Source organism: Apaloderma vittatum, unplaced genomic scaffold (genome assembly GCF_000703405.1).
Source record: "Apaloderma vittatum isolate BGI_N311 unplaced genomic scaffold, ASM70340v1 scaffold23348, whole genome shotgun sequence".
Lineage (NCBI taxonomy): Eukaryota > Metazoa > Chordata > Aves > Trogoniformes > Trogonidae > Apaloderma > Apaloderma vittatum.
This window is the reverse complement of record NW_009731581.1, coordinates 25,286-43,489: the sequence shown is the minus strand read 5'-3', so window position 1 is coordinate 43,489 and position 18,204 is coordinate 25,286. Positions and strand designations below refer to the sequence as shown.

Genomic DNA, 18,204 nt, shown 5'->3' with positions numbered 1-18,204 from the left:
TATATATATATATGAAAGTTGCTTATATATGTGTAATTTAGCTTAAAGTATCTGGCTGTCTCACAGATGGCTCTGAGCTCACTCGTAAGATACGTAGTTTTGTGATGATGGAATATTTCTTGTTTCTCTTAGTGTAAAGATTTCCTGAGCTGTCTAGGTTTAATCTCTCTTTTGTAAGTGCTGTGGAGAATAACAAAATGTGTTTGTAAAGAATAATGTGGTTGTGAAATCAACAGTCAGTCACAAGGTTTTTAGCATAGATTCTGGTATTTTGGATCCACTTAAATTCAGCTATTTGTTACTTTGTATTTTTCCCCCTTAGATTTACCAGTTTGAGTTTTCTCTATTTGCAAGCGAGTGGCTGTATTTTCTAACACAGTGAGCTTCAGAATGGCTGTCTTTAATTTACGAAGTTGTGCACAACAATTGCTAATAATGGATTTTTGGGATCAAAATAAGAATGATTCATCAAATCCCATGATCGTCGGAACTGGTTGAACTTCCTATTCGTAGCTTACAGGGCCAATTGGAGTTAAACATATGTACTTTATTATTTTGAGTGTAGTTCAATTGCAGCTTTACGAGCAGTGAACTTATTGCCTGTTCTGTAAAATAAACATTCTTAACTCTTTTGTACTAGAGGTTGGATTCCCTGATGTAATCTACGAATGCAAAATGCATTAGTGCTAACACAGGAGGTCCCGACTTGCTTGGTACCAGAAGTTAAAGTGAAAGCCACAAATTAAAATACCAGTGCCCTGGCTGTTGTATTGAGCGTACTTTTTCTTATAGCTGGGGTCGGTGGACTGACATCCTCTCACACGGGCGCTATAAACGTCAGCTAACAGAGCAAGATGTGGAAACCATCTGCCGGACTATCCTGGTATATTGTCTTAATCATTACAAAGGGGATGAAAATATCAAAAGTTTCATCTGGGATCTGATCACTCCAACTGCAGATGGGCAAACCCGAGCTTTGGTTAATCATTCCGGTATGTCTACCACAATCAAATAATGATGCTAGTAAATAGGAAGGAATTGCTTCAGTCGTGCTATGTATTTAGTTTAAACTATAGCCATTCTGACATGTCGTAGGATCTTGTCAGATTTTATGAGTAAGGTGGGCTTTGACTTGGTCCGTACTTAAAGGGGAAGTCTCCCTCAGACACTGTAGAAATGCAGTGCTTTTTTCCTTAAATCTATTTTGAACAAACACCCTAACATAATTTTGAAGGGGCACCTATTGCTGGAGTTAATCTCTTTCAAATTGCCACAAATCAAAAAACTTGTTTCCTTATGGTTATTCAGATTCATGAGAGTTTTTACAAGAAATATTTATATAACACCATTTTCTGGCTAGCACTCTGAATTTTTGAATTCTTCACACCTAAATTGACATGAAAGTTTTGGTTGATTTTGTTACTTGCAATTTTCTCTACTGAATTCTGTTGCTGTTCTGTTTTTGGTGGTTGCGTTGCCCACAAAGGGATTAATATAGCAGTGATGCTTAGTTTTAAATACAAGTTTGTAATGCAGTTTGGGGCTTTTCTGTTCAGATCGGTTAAGAAATATTGGGATTTCATGCAGGTCTGTCTGCACCAGTGCCCAGAGGGAGGAAAGGCAAGAAAGTAAAAGCCCAGAGTTCACAGCCAATGCTTCAAGATGCTGATTGGCTCACAACCTGTAATCCAGATGTGTTATTTCAAGAAGACAGCTACAGGAAACATCTGAAACATCACTGTAATAAGTAAGTTTTATTAAATATTTCATTTAGAGAGGTTTTTACTACATGCTTTTGAGAGGTCCACAACTTGTTACAGGTATTTTAGTAGAACACAAGGCCATTTAATAGGATGTAAAGGCCATTATTACTTTTTGATTTGGGGATAATAATCTTAACAGAAATCTGGATACTTCTGTAAACCTGTTATGACTGATCAGTGCTTGAAACAATTCTGAAGAAAATTGTTTTCTACTTATAAAAGAATTGGATCAGATGAGGTTATTCTTTTTACTATATAAAGAGAAGACTATATCCCTACGCTAAGTCTATTTCTCTTGGCAGTTGACTGTCTTTAAACAAAAGCTGTTTGTTTCTTACCCTTCTTGTGGGGTCTCTCAAGCTGATGTCCTTAAAGTTCTGTTCTCTAGTTGTTAAACTCAAATATCTAGTTCTTAGTTTCCGGAGTTTCATGTAATACTTCACCTCTGTGTGGATGTATCTCTTCTATTCGTTCTTTTTCTCCCTTCCTCTCTTGCTCTCCACATTATAGGCAGCATTTCTTCTTTTCTCCTTCGTTGGAAATAAAATTTCTCACCAAGCTCTCTTACCTGAATCAGTGCCCTGATGTGATTTTTGAAATTCTAAACACTTTACTAAACTGGAAGCCCTTGAGGATAAAGATCATTGTATTTTGATTTGGATGTTACGTTGTTTTATTGGTGCATGAATGTCTCTTAAGAGCCTCCCTTACATTCTTTTAGCTTTTGTTTTGCATATCTTAGTTATTTTTCGGTAAGCTTCCTTTGACAGTGTTCCAGTCCTCTGTCTCAGTTTTGCTTGCTGTATTCTCTGTTACGGACACCGAACCCAGCCCTTGTCCCCAAAGTATCTTGTTTTGGAGTTGGAGGGATGTTGTTTGCTCTTTGAGTTTGGGGGGGTTTGTTTTTAAGTTTATGCTGTTCATTGTGTATATGCCATACAGATGTAATACAGTGTTTCTGAAAGGTCATAGTCACTTTAGTGTTTCTAATAGATATTGTGTCTTACTAATACTGTTTATTGGAAAAAAGTTATTGATTTGAAAAGTACCTGTGGCCTGTCAATAGGGGGTGTGATGTGAAGGAGGAAAGGCATTTAGGGGGTTTATTATCTCCTTTCCAGATGCTAGCCAAGCTTAATTCTCAGCTGATGGAAAAAGATACTTACAGAATTATGTTAGCAAGTGCAATTCTGATTTTTTTTCTAAAGTGTTACTCCGACCTGTTATCACATTTCACTTTCTCTTAAAGTAATTAAATTTTTTCCTGTAACATTATTTTAATCTCCCAGGTAGCATGTCCTCATTACTTGTTATATCAGTTTGCAGATCAAACTTAAATTCATGTTGCTTCTGTAATAATACAGTAGAACAATCTCAAGGATCAGGAAGACTGGTAAATGTGCAAGAACGTCTTCGCTTCCTATCTTTTTCCTTCACTTACTTCCCAGATCCACCAGGGCTAAGTGAATTGTAGGAGCAACATGTTTAGCTTAGGTGAAATCAAACAGAGGTGGTGGCCAATTAATAATCCAAGTAATTCCTTTCAAAAGGTAGCGGTTGGCTTTATAAGAACTGATGTCCTGTCCTTACGTAACACGTGTGCTGCTTTAATGCATATGACTCCTCAAAGGTGTAAAGAGCCTGCGAGTTTTGGTGGGTGTTGGTGGTTTTTTTCTTGCTCCTCTTCTTTGGCTTGATGTAACAGCTGTTATTGCTTAATACTGAGATGATAAGAGAACTTCAACAGCTTATTTATGTAGCCATACAGGGAGCAGGAACACCTTACTGGTCCCAGTTATCAGGCGTAAAAAAAGAAGCATGCCTGACATGCTCTGAATTGCAGACATGACCTTCATTCAAATCCTTGCTCTTCTGAGACTTGCTTGAATAGCGCGTGTAAAACTGGATATTGCTCTGGTTGCCTCAGATCTCTAACAAGGAGCTCTCAAAACTGGCGGTGGTCTAAATATTTCATGCAAGTGGGTGATCAGGTTACTGCCTCCCTGGTTACCCTTGCTGTTCCAGGAGCCGCAGCAGTTTGCCGTGATGGATTCGGGTACAGCAAGAGGGCAGGCTGAGTAATCTCCATCTTAGCTGGTACTGGTTTTACTTCATGAACTAGGCAGCAGGGGGTGCCCTGAATTGGATAAACATAGGGGAGCAGGATTATTTTCAGGTAGATACTTCTTTGTAGGGAGACCAATTCTTTTCCAGTCTCCTTGAAAAGCCAGTCTGCCATTCTCTCTCCTGCCAGCTTCAAGTGTGACCACAACACCTGATGGCGCTTCCAAAAATGGCTACAGTGTTGCAGAAATGGGGAAAAATAAATATGGGCAATGAAAATTTTTCACTTCCTCATAGCAGTTACGTTGTGCACAGGTAAAATTAAATAGTGGTTGGAACTGTCAAGAGTAAAAATAGTTAATATCTCTCAAGGGAAACAGGGGATTATTCCCCCCCCTTCCATTCTCAGAAGGAAAAAGTTGTATAATCTGAAAAACCTGACATTCCATATTGAGGGTTTATTGTAAGGTAGTAAAACCAGATTTTATATCTCGTTTATTCCTACAACTTCTGATGTGCTTCCAAAAATGGTATTAAGGCAGCAGCTGAGGAAATTTTATGAGATAATGAAGCAGAACAGTTACTGAAAGCCATCTGCTCAGTTGTTTACAAACTTGCTTCAATACTTCAGAGGCAGTGGTAGAGTACGTGTCTAAACTTCACAAGCTGCACTAGGTAGAACTAAATGAAATGCGCCGGGGCCGGGCTGAGCCGGGTCCCTCTCTGCACAGTGTAAGCGGTTGCCAGGCAGGCCTGTTGGAAGCCAGCAGAAAGCACCACACAGAGGTGATTATGTGCCACCATCTGTCACGCTTCAAGCCTACCATACAGCATGGCTAATCAGCCTTGGCAGGATGATGGATGAACAGCAGCAGCTGCCAAAAGCCACTGTTGGCAAACAGTCCTGAAGTTAAGAACTTTTTCCCCCCTCTGCCTTCCTCTCCAGGGTCCTGCTGCGTGTCCGCATGCTCTACTATCTACGACAAGAAGTTATAGGGGACCAAGCAGACAAGATCTTAGAGGGTGCTGACTCAAGGTTAGTGCAAGTGCAGGTTTCTTTTTTGCTGTAGGACGCTGGCTTTTATAAAGTACGCGTACTGTAATAGCACAGCATTTAAAGGCAGTCACACATTATCTCTTAAATGTCTGTTCTCAAGCAGCCTTATTATTTTATCAAGTGCCATGGGTAATTTTCCTGGAGGGGGGAATGATGTGGGAAATCACAGGAGTGGATTTTCAGTTCTGCTAATATTGAGGGATTATTCTATCTCAATCTAAAAAATTAAAAAATATGCTAAGACCTTAAATGAATCATACTTGGATAACCATTGTCATTCCACTCTGAAAAATAGCCTAATGCTGATGGTTTTTTTTGTTGGGGTACCGTTTTGTGGATTTTGTTTTGCTCTGGGTTTTTTTGTATTTTTTTAACCATCCTAATTATTTTTCCAGCTATTTTAATTTCTATGTCGGAGTTTTCCCACCGCCTCAAAATTCATGTTTACAAAATAGCATGAACTACTTTTTTAAAAAAATAGAAATTTAAAAAAATCTTTGTGTGGTAAGTAGTACCTTTGAGACTGTAAATAATGTTGTCTTTACAGTGAAGTAGATATATGGATACCTGAGCCATTCCATGCTGAAGTTCCTGCAGACTGGTGGGATAAGGAGGCGGATAAATCCCTTTTAATTGGAGTATTCAAACACGGTAAGTGATGTCTCACTCTGAACAAAACTCAGTTGTAAAGCTTTCTGTGTGTAGGACTGTTCAGTCATAATATTAACAAGTATTGTTCCAAAGAGCTGTTGGCTTGTATCTCCCTTTTTTTCTTGCCGGCATTAAAAACCTAATATGAGCTGTAAATATCAGATGCTGTTTTTAAATGTTTGCAGAACATTTGAGAAGAAAACATCACTTTCTTGGCTGTAAATAAAACAAAACCATATTTGTTTAAATAATAGCCAAATAGTAAGATAGATCTCCATAAACTTTGCTTCCAGCACTGCTTCACTTGCTAACTCTGCCAACCGGTGTCAAAGTGGACGGTGGGCTTAACCTCTGCTATTAATCTGTACAAGTGCCTCCTGGGCTTTGTTCCAAGCAATATTTCACAAATGTCAGTGTTGAGAACTCCCGGCTCCCTTGAGTGGGATGCAGCCTTGTTAACTTTGAAAGGCTGGGGATGCAGAGCTGGCATGATATATACAGTGAGCGATTCCTGATTATAATCCCAATTCTCTGGAGGTCGCAGAGGTATTCTCAGCAGCCCAGCCTGACTAAAGGGGAGAATGATGGCTTATAAAACCTTTCATGATTACAGTTTGGCTTGAGGCTCTACAGCAGTTAGGAGCAGTGTGTTGTAGTACAAATCCTAATTGAATTGTGCTGTTCTGCCTATGTACAGCAGCTCTGTTTTGTGGGCTCAGCTGAGGCAAGTCTAGTCTAAAAATCATTTTCCTGCAGTGCACTGTTGGGATCTGCCATTTTCCATCTAGTCAACTTGGGCAGTAAAAAAGCAAACAGCAGTTTGAAAACCAGAGAGGGAACAGTGTCATCTTACTGACATGCATCAGCCTAAACCTAATAAGACAGGTTCGTTGGCCTTGCGTATAACCCATGTATACAGCATTTTTGCAGCCTACACTGAGGGTTCCAGCAGGGCTGGGGCTATAGAAAATGCATGTGTGCGTGTTTCCATTTGCATCTGCGTGTTTCCAGTAGAGAGTTTCGAATGTGGAGAACTGCTGTGGAAGTCATGGAGGAAACTTCTTTAAGTTTTTCATGCGCAAAAGATTTTTTCCCTTACCTTCTATGGATGTTAAATTGAATGCTTTCTTCAGTATCCACTATTTGTTAATGTTATTGATGTGAACGTGTTTCTGTGCTGAGGGAATTTACCGGTATAAAAAAATCGCATTACATGAATGAAACGGTTGTTTCCAGCATAGTGACAGCTCCTTCGTTCTATTTAAAAATAAATAAATGGATCCAGAAAATTGTGCTTTTACTGCCTAAACCTATTCTAGTCACAGTGGGTCATAGCTTTTTTTTTTAAAAAAAAAAATTGTCTCATGCTCTGCACGCAGGTTATGAGAAGTACAATTCTATGAGAGCTGATCCAACACTGTGCTTTCTGGAACGAGTTGGCATGCCTGATGCAAAGGCCATAGCTGCTGAACAGAGAGGGACAGACATGTTAGCAGATGGCGGTGATGGGTAAGGAGGACATGAAAAAATTAATAAACTTTATCAGCGTTGTATATGTTGGCTTGAGTTCATACATCGTATTTTGCTTACATCTCGCCTGAGGATCTGAAGTGATCATATGATGTGAAAAGTACATAGAATTGTTTACACAGTTGAGCATGAAATAGAAATGTGTAAGTTGGTACACCATACTGATGGCTTCTCTAGCTTTTTTGCTTTTGTCCAGAAAGTCAGTCCCCTCTCAAAACCAATATATTGAAAATATTTCTTTTAAATATTTTCTAGTGGTGAATTTGACAGAGAGGATGAAGACCCAGAATATAAGCCAACCAGAACTCCTTTCAAGGATGAAATTGATGTAAGAACTTCCGATTTTTTGTGATTACAAATATATATAATTACAATAGATTGTTTATCTTGGTGCGCAGTTCTTAAGTTTGAGAGCTACCAGATAAACACACCTTACAAAGATTGTTTGCTGCTGTGTTTGAGAGATGACATATTTTTTTCCTGAAATGATAACATATGGTCAAAACAGAAAACTAAAATAACTTCTGTCTTCTCCCCAAGGAATTTGCAAACTCACCTCCCGAAGACAAAGAGGAGTCCATAGAAATACATCCAAGTAAGACTGTAACAAATAAATTAAAGAGGCAAGAATGGACCATTTAGTGGAAGGCGGACTGATTATATTAGCACACAAGCGGATAGGTGGTGTTTTGGGAAAACACCACAGTAAACTTCTTACTGCCAAATCTCTTCATGCTTCACATCTTTCAAAACAATTATTTACTGTCTTTGAACAATCCACATTATGGCTTTCTGGGTTTCTAATTACATTAGAAATTGTGATGATAAAGACCGGATGTTTCATAATGCAGCCGTTGATGTTTTTGCTGAGATAATATTGGAAATTATAGATACGTGTAGGGAAATTGCCAAGTTTTTAAGTGAGAATAATAAAAGTGGAAAATCATAAGTGTAGGTGTTCCCTTAGGGGTAGAATGATCTTCTTAGTAATATATTTAAAGAAGCATTGCATTAATTTAAATTAGTATTCATAATATGTTTGCATTCATAACATTGAATAATAATGCTTGATGGTTATCTCGAAATGCTTCACAAGCATTTCTGAGTTCTCAGAGTTGGATAGTCTGATTCTGTTTTTCATCTCCTACCAATGTAGTTACCCTGTTTCTAATTTGTTGTGCACTGATATTAATGAGGCATGTGTTCTTATCTGGTGAAATAGGAATGCAGTTACAGCCACAGAAACTTAGAAATGTTTAGTGGTGATTTTTCTCTTCTCTAGACAAGCACAGTGAAAGCAATGCTGAGTTAGGCCAGCTCTACTGGCCCAACACTTCAACCCTGACTACCCGTCTGCGTCGCCTCATTACTGCCTATCAGCGCAGCTATAAAAGGCAACAAATGAGGCAGGAGGCACTAATGAAGACTGACCGCAGGAGACGTCGGCCTCGGGAAGAAGTGAGGGCACTAGAAGCAGAAAGGGAAGCTATAATAACGGAAAAACGACAAAAGTGAGTTTGGCAGTGATTTCTTTCTTTCAAGTCTTGCTTGAGCTTGTGTGTCTCTTCTGTTTTGAAAGAATAAACTAAGGGAGCTCGAGGGCATCCAGACTATGGTTGGTTTCAGTGGCCTCACTTGTCTTTCTTCTTCCTTGACCAGATGGACAAGAAGAGAAGAAGCCGATTTTTATCGCGTGGTGTCTACTTTTGGAATTATTTTTGATCCCGTAAAACATCAGTTTGATTGGAATCAATTCAGAGCATTTGCCAGGCTTGATAAAAAGTCGGACGAAAGCTTGGAAAAGTACTTTAATGGCTTCGTGAATATGTGCAGGCGAGTGTGCCGGATGCCAGTCAAACCGGATGATGGTAAGTTTTAACTGGCTGTAGAAATCAGTGTGACTGTTAACAGAACAGTGAGACTGTTGAAACTTCATGCCCAGGTGTAATGATTTCACAACTGATGTACATCTAACCAATGTTAAAAGATGCAAATTGGTGTCATTGCAGAACCACCTGATCTCTCTACTATGATTGAGCCAATCACAGAAGAACGTGCTTCTAGAACTTTATATCGCATAGAACTGTTGCGGAAAATCCGTGAACAGGTTCTCCATCACCCGCAGTTGGGGGAGAGGCTAAAACTTTGTCAGCCAAGCTTGGACCTGCCAGAGTGGTGGGAGTGTGGTAAACATGACAAAGACTTACTGATTGGTGCTGCTAGACATGGAGTGAGTAGGACAGATTATCACATTCTGAATGATCCTGAACTCTCTTTTCTTGAGGCTCACAAAAATTTTGCTCAAAACAGAGGGACGGGTAATGCAAATACTGTCTCTTCTGTAAACCCTCTGGGTGCTGGCTGCAGTCAAACACCACCTATTGTCCCATCCACACCAGTACAAGAAGAAAAGACTACAGAACAAATGGAATCTAAAGTTGAAGGGTCTGAAAACCCAGCAGCCAAAGAAAAGTCTGATATCAAAGAGGAGACCGATATTGCAGATAAGGACACTAAACCGGACTGTGATGCTGAGGCTGAGCCTGGCTCTGTTAAATGTGAATTGAAAGACATAGAAATGAGTGCAGAAGTAGACCCCAAATCTATTTCTGAGAAAGGTTCGGAAGAGGACGAAGAAGAGAAACTGGATGATGATGATAAATCTGAAGAATCCTCCCAACCTGAAGGTAACATGTTGGTCAGATTAATTTTGCGTGCTTAGCATGAGCCTCGCAGCTGTTGCAACTTGTGCCAGCTGGTAAGTGGCACACCCAGAGCCGTTGTGGGCTTGGGCTGGGCTACATGTAGCAGTTACTCTGCTCTTCTGTATATCAGGTGGCTTGATAAGCTTTCATAAAAACCATCCGGCATCAAGCGGGGTTTTCCCGCACAAGGGATGATTTCCAAGACGGCTTACCAAGCCAATAAGCGTGGTCTCTGTGCCAAATGCAGAAGGCTGAGACTCTGCTGTAGTAAAGACTGAACAATAGTCTGAGTGAGAAGTGTTGAGTCAAGCCTGGTTGTCTTCACCTGTCTGGTAAGGTTGACCTTATGTGGTTGGCAACTTTGTAGTTAATGCCTGATCGTGGTTGTTATTCAGCAGCAGCAGTTTCTCAGGGTAAGAATTTCGATGAAGAAAGCAATGCCTCTATGAGTACTGCAAGGGATGAAACACGCGATGGATTCTACATGGAAGATGGGGATCCCTCTGTGGTTCAGCTGCTTCATGAGAGAACATTTGCCTTCTCTTTCTGGCCTAAGGTTGGTCTTGGCCATGTGTCTTTTTCAATAGAGATAACAGTGAGCTTTGTATGTTTCTGCACTTCTAGCGGGCAAGGGACTTTTTTCTCTGAATGATTCGTGGAATAGCATTTTGTTCTTCAATTTCATACAAATTAGCAAATGAAGGGAGTTGCTTTGCCGTAAACAGTGTCATTTAGTAAAACAACAAACTACCCTTGGAAGTTAGTTCTTCCTAGGTTCCATAACTATGTCAGCAGAATCCTACCTCTTGCATGCAGGCAAATTTACGATTTTGTATTACGGATTTTGCCATCAGTGTTGAGATCATAGATTTTGTAAGATCACCTTTTTATTTTGGGGTGAGGAGATTGTAGAGAAGGCTATTGGTGACCTACATGATCTAAGCCATTATGTAATGTTGACAGATGTAATTGTATTAAGGTATCGTGCAAACATAAGCAGCAGTTTTAGACAGGATAAAGCTATACCTTATTTTGGTAACAATGTAGGAAATTATCTAATATAAAATGTTTTTTAAAATGTGAAACCATAAACTTGTAATAAAGCCCTACGTAATTTAGTACTCTCCTTTGCAGTATGGGGGGAGAGAGAGAGAGAGAAAATAAAGTAGTAATAGTCTTAAGCTTACTAATCACCATAACAGGGCCATCTGGTTTGGGATGGGGGGAGAGGGTGGGGGAACCTTGCTCTTAATAGGCTTATTCCTGGGAAAAGCAAGCAGTCTGTTGCAGCTGCTGAGATTTGCTAGTGGCTTTTGCACTGTTTTGCTGTTCAGGAGGCTAACTGATGCTCATATTCCCTAACCGGCAGTATTTCTCATAGTTCTGAAGTTTCTGCTACTTCAGGCAGGCCAGCATAGACTGTGCTTGAATACTAAAATGGAAAAAAAAAAAAAAAATCAAGTGATACTCGTCATCTTTGCTTTCACCTTGTAGTTTGGAAATGTGGACTAAAGTCTTATTCCAGTTATAGCATAAAAGTAAAACCAAAAATCTTTCATCTGTATAGGTTCAGCATAAGTAGACTTAATAAACATAATTAGAGATTTTTAGTGTACACGCTTCAGTGAAATTTGAAGTGATAATGGGCGTGGAATGAAAATTGACATTCATTAGATGTCCCTAGGTTGGTGCCCGTTTCATAATGTTGAACTTTATTAATAGTGACGCTAATGAGGATCCACTTCCTAGGCCAGAATTGTAGATCCAGCCTCTTGGATCTCGAGGACTGCAGCTTTAAGACACTGATTGCAGATGTTTTGCTTTTCCCTTCCTAACTGTTGATTTTGTTAACTGCTGAAGTTTTGCAGTGTAAAACAACAGTGAGCTTCTGTTAAATTTGTCAGTTAGTACATTGTTATACAGAAAACTTGATCTTTCTTCTTCCCCTCAATATAAATGCAGCTGTTAAATTCTAGAGCTGTTTTATTCTGCAAAATTCTCTGTGTATTTGCTGCTTCTAAGGTGATCCTGACCTGTTGTGGTTTTTTTCAAAGTATTTCTCAAGCTCTGGAAGCCAGACTGTGTCACTATACTCGTTTGAGTTTAAAAGGCGACTTTCACACTGAAGGTTCACTATGTACTTTTCCTTTATGCAGGACCGCGTAATGATCAACCGATTAGACAACATCTGTGAAGCAGTGCTGAAAGGGAAGTGGCCAGTAAATAGGCGCCAGATGTTTGATTTCCAGGGGCTCATACCTGGGTATACTCCAGCAGCTGTGGACAGCCCTCTACAAAAAAGGAGCTTTGCAGAGCTCACCATGGTTGGTCAAGCCAGCATCAGTGGCAGTGAAGATATCACTGCTTCTCCTCAGTTATCAAAGGCAAGGCTGCATTTTCTTTACGTAAAACATTTTATCTTGGGTGCACTTCTTATGCATAAGAGGAAAAAAATAGCCTTTCTTTAAATACAATAGGAAAAGTGAAGCATTTTTTTGAATAAAATGAAGGCTTTGTTTTGTGAGTTACTTTATATTAACTTTGGCATAACAAACAGAACTTTGCTAATGTTTGAAAATGCTTGGGGTTTTCTTCATTAGGAAGATGCACTCAATTTATCGGTTCCCCGTCAGAGGAGGAGGAGGCGAAGAAAGATTGAAATTGAGGCTGAGAGAGCTGCCAAGAGGAGAAATCTTATGGAAATGGTTGCCCAGTTACGTGAGTCTCAGGTGGTCTCAGAAAATGGACAAGAAAAGGTTGTAGATTTATCAAAGGCCTCACGAGAGGCAACAAGTTCTACCTCAAATTTTTCATCTGTTACTTCAAAGTTTATCTTGCCTAATGTCTCCACACCCGTGTCTGATGCCTTTAAAACTCAAATGGAGCTGCTGCAGGCAGGTCTTTCACGCACACCCACGAGGCATCTACTAAATGGCTCTTTAATAGATGGAGAACCGCCCATGAAGAGGAGGAGAGGAAGGAGGAAAAATGTAGAAGGACTCGATCTGTTATTTATGAGCAACAAACGGACATCGTTGACTGTAGTAAGAGAGCAACCTTTTTGTCTCATATTTGTTCTTCTGTATCTAGTACTTTATGAATGCGAGTTTAATCCTCTCCCTAAGAGTAACGTGCAGCTTCTATCCAGCCAGCTTTTTCTTTGTGTTTAGAGCTGTTACTTCTTTTTGAACTAAACAAAATATTATTTGCATCAAGTTTCTATTCTAGCAAATTGCAGTTAAGTAGCTTGTACTTTCAAAATACTTTTTTTTAAAAAAAAAACAAAACAAACCAAAACCTAGTATATTAATAACAACATACATTTTGAGGCTTAAGTATGCCTTTCTGTGTAGAAAAGGGAAGCTCTTGGGGGCCATTAACTGAAAATGAACAAAAACTGCTCTGTCTTTAGCTGTGTGTTCTTTAATGTTCAAGGATGCTAAATTTACAAAATTCCCTAATACAACTGGATCACTTGGCATAGTATGAATTAGCTCTTGCCTATGCAATATCCTCTTAAGCATTCAGCTTCAGTCCCCAGAATGACTTTTCTCAGGTAACTGTTCCCCTGAAGTGAGAAATAATACAGACATTAATGTTTTCAGGAGGATGCAGAAGTGACCAAAGCTTTTGAAGAAGATATGGAAGCCCTACCAGCAAGGAACATTCCATCTCCTGGTCAACTGGACCCAGACACCCGCATCCCTGTAATCAATCTAGAGGATGGGACCAGGCTGGTGGGAGAGGATGCTCCTAAAAACAAAGATTTAGTTGAATGGCTTAAATTGCATCCTACCTACACTGTAGATATGCCGAGTTATGTACCAGTAAGTATGTGATTCTAAAAGCGTTGTTGTGTTATATTACAGATGTCAAAATTAATTTCCTCGTGTTGGGCATAGTAATTGGATTTGGGAACTGTTGGTTTTCAGTGGAATTTTTCTCTTTAAGCTGCACTTACTGTAGTGTCTAAAGACCCAGGTGGCATCAGCATATACGGGTTGTTTTTTTCCTTTTTAATATTTCTATATAACAATGTGTTAAAACGGTGTTCGTGTCATCTGATAAGAAAAAAAGATTTTTATGAGATAACATGAGGGTAAAGTAAAATTGTTGTGAGAAGGGGTTCCGTGATTGGTGATTTTTTTGTCAAGAAAATTAAAAACTAAAAAGCAATGCATTTCTCTTCTTTCCAGAAGAGTGCAGATGTGCTGTTTTCCCCGTTTCAGAAGCCGAAACAAAAACGACACAGATGTCGAAACCCTAATAAACTGGATATAAACACCTTGACAGGAGAAGAAAGGGTACCTGTTGTAAATAAGCGAAATGGAAAGAAGGTAAAAATTAAGTTAGCTCAGTGGAGGTCTTTAATAATGTCTTTGCATGTGGAAAGCAGGTTTTCTACACCAAGGTTGGGTTTTTTTTAAAAAAAATTAATAATTTGACACTGGCAGTTACTCTTACTGGAATGTGCCACCCAGTTCCTTTGATTTCTTCTTTGCTCTTCTGATGTGTTCATACTAGCCACTTGAGTAAATAACTCCTACTTTCTGACACTATATAACACATTTTTTTATATCCCTATGTCAGTAACGAATTTCATTACTAGCCCTGCCTAAGCTGCAACTTTTTAGTATATTCTTTTAAAATGTGATATCCTCAGTTCTAGTCTCACTAGCTGGCTTCCATGCAGTTTTCCACGGTCTGAGCAGAAAGTCTTTACTGCTGTCCTTCAGAGATGAAAGTGCAGAGATAGAACATGTCCCTAAAAATAGTTGTTTGGGTTTGGTGATTGTTTCTCTTTATGTCAACCTTGCCTTTTGCATTAGATGGGTGGAGCTATGGCCCCTCCAATGAAGGACTTGCCAAGATGGCTGGAAGAAAATCCTGAATTTGCTGTTGCTCCAGATTGGACTGACATTGTTAAACAGTCTGTAAGTGAAACTCTTATTCCATGCTTCACCATAAATTACAGCAGGAAAAAGTCAAAGGCTGTCGAAATTGATTATTAAGTCTTTATCTCATAGCTGGTTTTGAGCTGGGGAAATGGTAATGTCTGGGTGGGAGTTTTAACCAGCTCAGGGGGAATGGCGATAGGAGGCTGCTGCAGAATGGGATTGAAGAACACTTGGAAAAAAAATCAGCTGCAGTAAGGCAGCCTTCAGCATTTGTTGTACATTATGGGTTTTTTCCTTGCAAGTAACACAGATATTTATGCAATAGGAACTATTAAGAAAATTTTCGTTGTATTCGTAAAAGAAATAGAAATCGTCATCTTGGTAATGGACAGCATCAAAGGATTAAGTTTTCTGACTTTTATTTTACAACAGTTGTTTGACAATAAAGGGTGTAATTCTGCAGATACTCATTTCAATAAAATACCACGATACTGAAGTTCAGTATGAAGTACAAAGGTTTAGACTCATAACTGCAGTGTATCAGGGTAGGGTTTTGAAATGAAGCTGCAGAGTTTCACTATGTGGTGTTTTCCAGGTGTGTGATCTGTGGCTTTTCCTTTCCTCGGTTTTCCTTACGTGTTCTACCGGCATTCCATTCAGTGGCTAGCTAGCTACAATGTGCCAGGGTTGGAAAACAAACTGCTGACAAAATATGCTGAAATCCTTTCTGTTTCTTCCAGCATCATCAGTTAACTACTGAAAGCTACAAAAGCTAATGGAGAGTAAAGCTTGTTTTTTTGCATCCCCTTTTCAGGGTTTTGTTCCGGAGTCCATGTTTGACCGTCTTCTCACTGGACCTGTTGTGAGGGAGGAAGGAGCAAGCAGAAGAGGAAGAAGGCCAAAAAGTGAAATTGCCAAAGCAGCTGCAGCAGCTGCTGCTGTAGCATCAACTTCGGGAATCAACCCACTCCTAATGAACAGTCTGTTTGCTGGAATGGACCTCACAAGCCTCCAGAACTTACAGAACCTGCAGTCTCTCCAGCTCGCAGGCCTCATGGGCTTCCCGCCAGGGCTAGCGACAGCTGCTGCTGCTGGGGGGGACGCTAAAAACCCAGCTGCCATGTTGCCTCTGATGTTGCCAGGGATGGCAGGATTGCCCAACATGTTTGGACTTAGCGGATTGTTGAATAACCCGATAACGGCTACTACTGGAAATGCCACTACTGCTTCCGGTCCAGGAGAGACTGAGGATGGCGCTTCAAAAGCTGAAGAGAAGAAAAATGAAAATGAAGAGGAGAACAAAGACTCCGAGAAAAGCACAGACACTGTTTCTGCTACTGACTCTGCGAATGGATCCATCAGTGCTGCTACTGCGGTGACGACCGCCACTGCCACCACTACCACCACCACCAACACTGGATTGCCCGCAAACCCTCTGGCCTTCAATCCTTTCCTGCTGTCCACCATGGCTCCTGGCCTCTTCTATCCATCTATGTTTCTACCTCCAGGACTGGGAGGATTGACTCTGCCCGGTTTCCCAGCACTAGCAGGACTTCAGAACGCGGTGGGCTCCAGCGAAGAGAAGGCTACTGACAAAACTGAAGGAGCTGCCTTCAAAGATGAAGAAAATCTCGAAGGCAGTGATGCAGAGGAGAGCCTTGATAAAACTGCAGATTCCTCCGTTTTAGAAGATGAAATAGCACAGGGTGAAGAATTAGACTCACTTGATGGGGGGGAAGAAATAGAAAACAATGAAAATGATGAATAACCAGTACCAGTTACAGTTAAAGTGTTTTAAACTTTTGACAAGTGGTAGTCCTACTGTTTACACTCACAGTTAATGTCCATACTTAGTTTTTATAAGCTGTTCTGTAACATAGTGTAGCAAAAAAAAAAAGTTCAAGTCATGTTATACAGATGTGTCAAAAGGTATCTTGGTCATTAAGTATTGTGCAGTGCATTATTTATTATCCCTAGGAGAGATGAAATTTGAGAGGTGATCATGTCTTTTTAAGGAAATTGACATAATGCTCTGCTTTTTTTTTCTTTTGGTACCATTGGTATTATGAATTAAGCAGCAATTTGTAATCAAGTGGCACTAGTAGAAGGAAGTGCTGCTTAAAGGAAGGATGAAGTTATGTATTTAATTTTTTATTATTTTTTTTTTTGCTGTGAAGGTCAAGATGAAATTTACCATACATATCGTACTTGCGCTTCATTTTGACTGTATGGGAGTTCACCCGCTCACATGCGCGCACACACCCACACACACACTCTCTCTCTGACAATCTTCATGATAGTGTGAATGTCTCTGTCTTGAGACGCAGCAATAATAAGGCAGCTGTTGAATGTGAAGAGTACCTTTTGGAAATTAACCCGTGGAGAAGGTTCTTACAGGATAAAGCTACAGTTTAATCGTCTCGTGATCTTGTAATGCACTGGTAGAAACAAAAAGAAAAAAAATCAGGTACCTTTTTTAAATTAAAGGACTTTGTTACTTTAGCCACAAAGCTAAACAGCATTACCTCAACTCTAAACTAGCCTTGAAGTTTACAGACATGACTTTGTAAATGTATTGTTTTTCTTTGTTGTGATGTCTTTTTATTTTTTTTTCTTTGGAAACTGCTATCATGTAAGATAAGATGTAAATTGCTGCCAACTGTAGTAATGATGCTTTTAATAAAAGTGACCCATGATATGCAGAGATGTAATTATAGAATGTAGTGTTTAGGGACATCAGAACTGGTGTTTGCTTTCTGTATTTGCGTTGTGGCTTTTTTATAGCATCTTTCTTCTATGTTCTTTATAGATTAGTGGCTGCAAATGCTGAACGGATCATCTTCAAGGGACTAGGCAGGAAGAGAAACCTTGAATTACCTTAATATTTTCCACTCTAAGTAACTACAGAAATGCACACTAAAAACCCTACTTTACTCCTTCAAAGGGGCACGAGAGACTGAGAATACTTTAAAATGTGTTCAGCGTGTGATAATGTGGTACACTAAAGAACAAAAGGGCAAAAGAAAAATGAGGCTTTAATAGGCACAATATCTAGGTCATTTATCCTTGGTTAATGGGTAGAAAAACACAATGCTGTAGTGACAGCAAGGGATACAAAGGCTCTGTGGTATCCTGTAGACCAGAGCTTGTGATGCCAGAAACCACTGTGTCAAACAACCTACATGAAACTAAAACTGACCCACTTTTCATAAAAACCAGTGTCTCTTCCGGAGAGCTACCGATTTGTACCCTTTTGTGACCTTTTGATATTCGAGATAATGTACCATTTGAGAACTCCTGTTTTTGCCGTGTTGTCACCTTGACGCACACATACACAACCAGCTTGAGAGTGAGGAGAAAAGGTTAGATTTTCAGTAGAGTACATGAAAAATCAGTTATTGGAGTAGCCAGCTGTGGGTGTACCCCTGTCTTAGGACTAATGTCGTCTGTGTTTTTGGAATGCTGGAGAGCTGTGAACCTCGCTCTCATGTCTGCTGAATTTGCACGAAAGCTCAAATAGACAAATCCTGCAAGGG

The 18,204-nt window shown here is 39.8% G+C and overlaps 1 protein-coding gene across 1 annotated transcript in view; it reads left to right on the top strand.

The window, feature by feature from the left end:
• Window positions 1–17,371, top strand: part of CHD7 (chromodomain helicase DNA binding protein 7) — a 50,971-nt gene extending 33,600 nt beyond the window's left edge. Inside the window, exons 20-36 of the mRNA XM_009875249.1 lie at window positions 793–992; window positions 1,588–1,747; window positions 4,774–4,863; window positions 5,432–5,535; window positions 6,915–7,044; window positions 7,321–7,393; window positions 7,606–7,660; window positions 8,348–8,576; window positions 8,725–8,933; window positions 9,075–9,752; window positions 10,166–10,326; window positions 11,927–12,154; window positions 12,371–12,814; window positions 13,376–13,597; window positions 13,967–14,107; window positions 14,600–14,704; window positions 15,483–17,371. Of these exons, the coding sequence (XP_009873551.1) occupies window positions 793–992; window positions 1,588–1,747; window positions 4,774–4,863; window positions 5,432–5,535; window positions 6,915–7,044; window positions 7,321–7,393; window positions 7,606–7,660; window positions 8,348–8,576; window positions 8,725–8,933; window positions 9,075–9,752; window positions 10,166–10,326; window positions 11,927–12,154; window positions 12,371–12,814; window positions 13,376–13,597; window positions 13,967–14,107; window positions 14,600–14,704; window positions 15,483–16,436 (4,183 nt within the window). The 3' untranslated portion in view covers window positions 16,437–17,371. The remainder of the gene's footprint in view (window positions 1–792; window positions 993–1,587; window positions 1,748–4,773; window positions 4,864–5,431; window positions 5,536–6,914; window positions 7,045–7,320; window positions 7,394–7,605; window positions 7,661–8,347; window positions 8,577–8,724; window positions 8,934–9,074; window positions 9,753–10,165; window positions 10,327–11,926; window positions 12,155–12,370; window positions 12,815–13,375; window positions 13,598–13,966; window positions 14,108–14,599; window positions 14,705–15,482) is intronic.
• The last annotated feature ends 833 nt before the right edge of the window (window positions 17,372–18,204 follow it).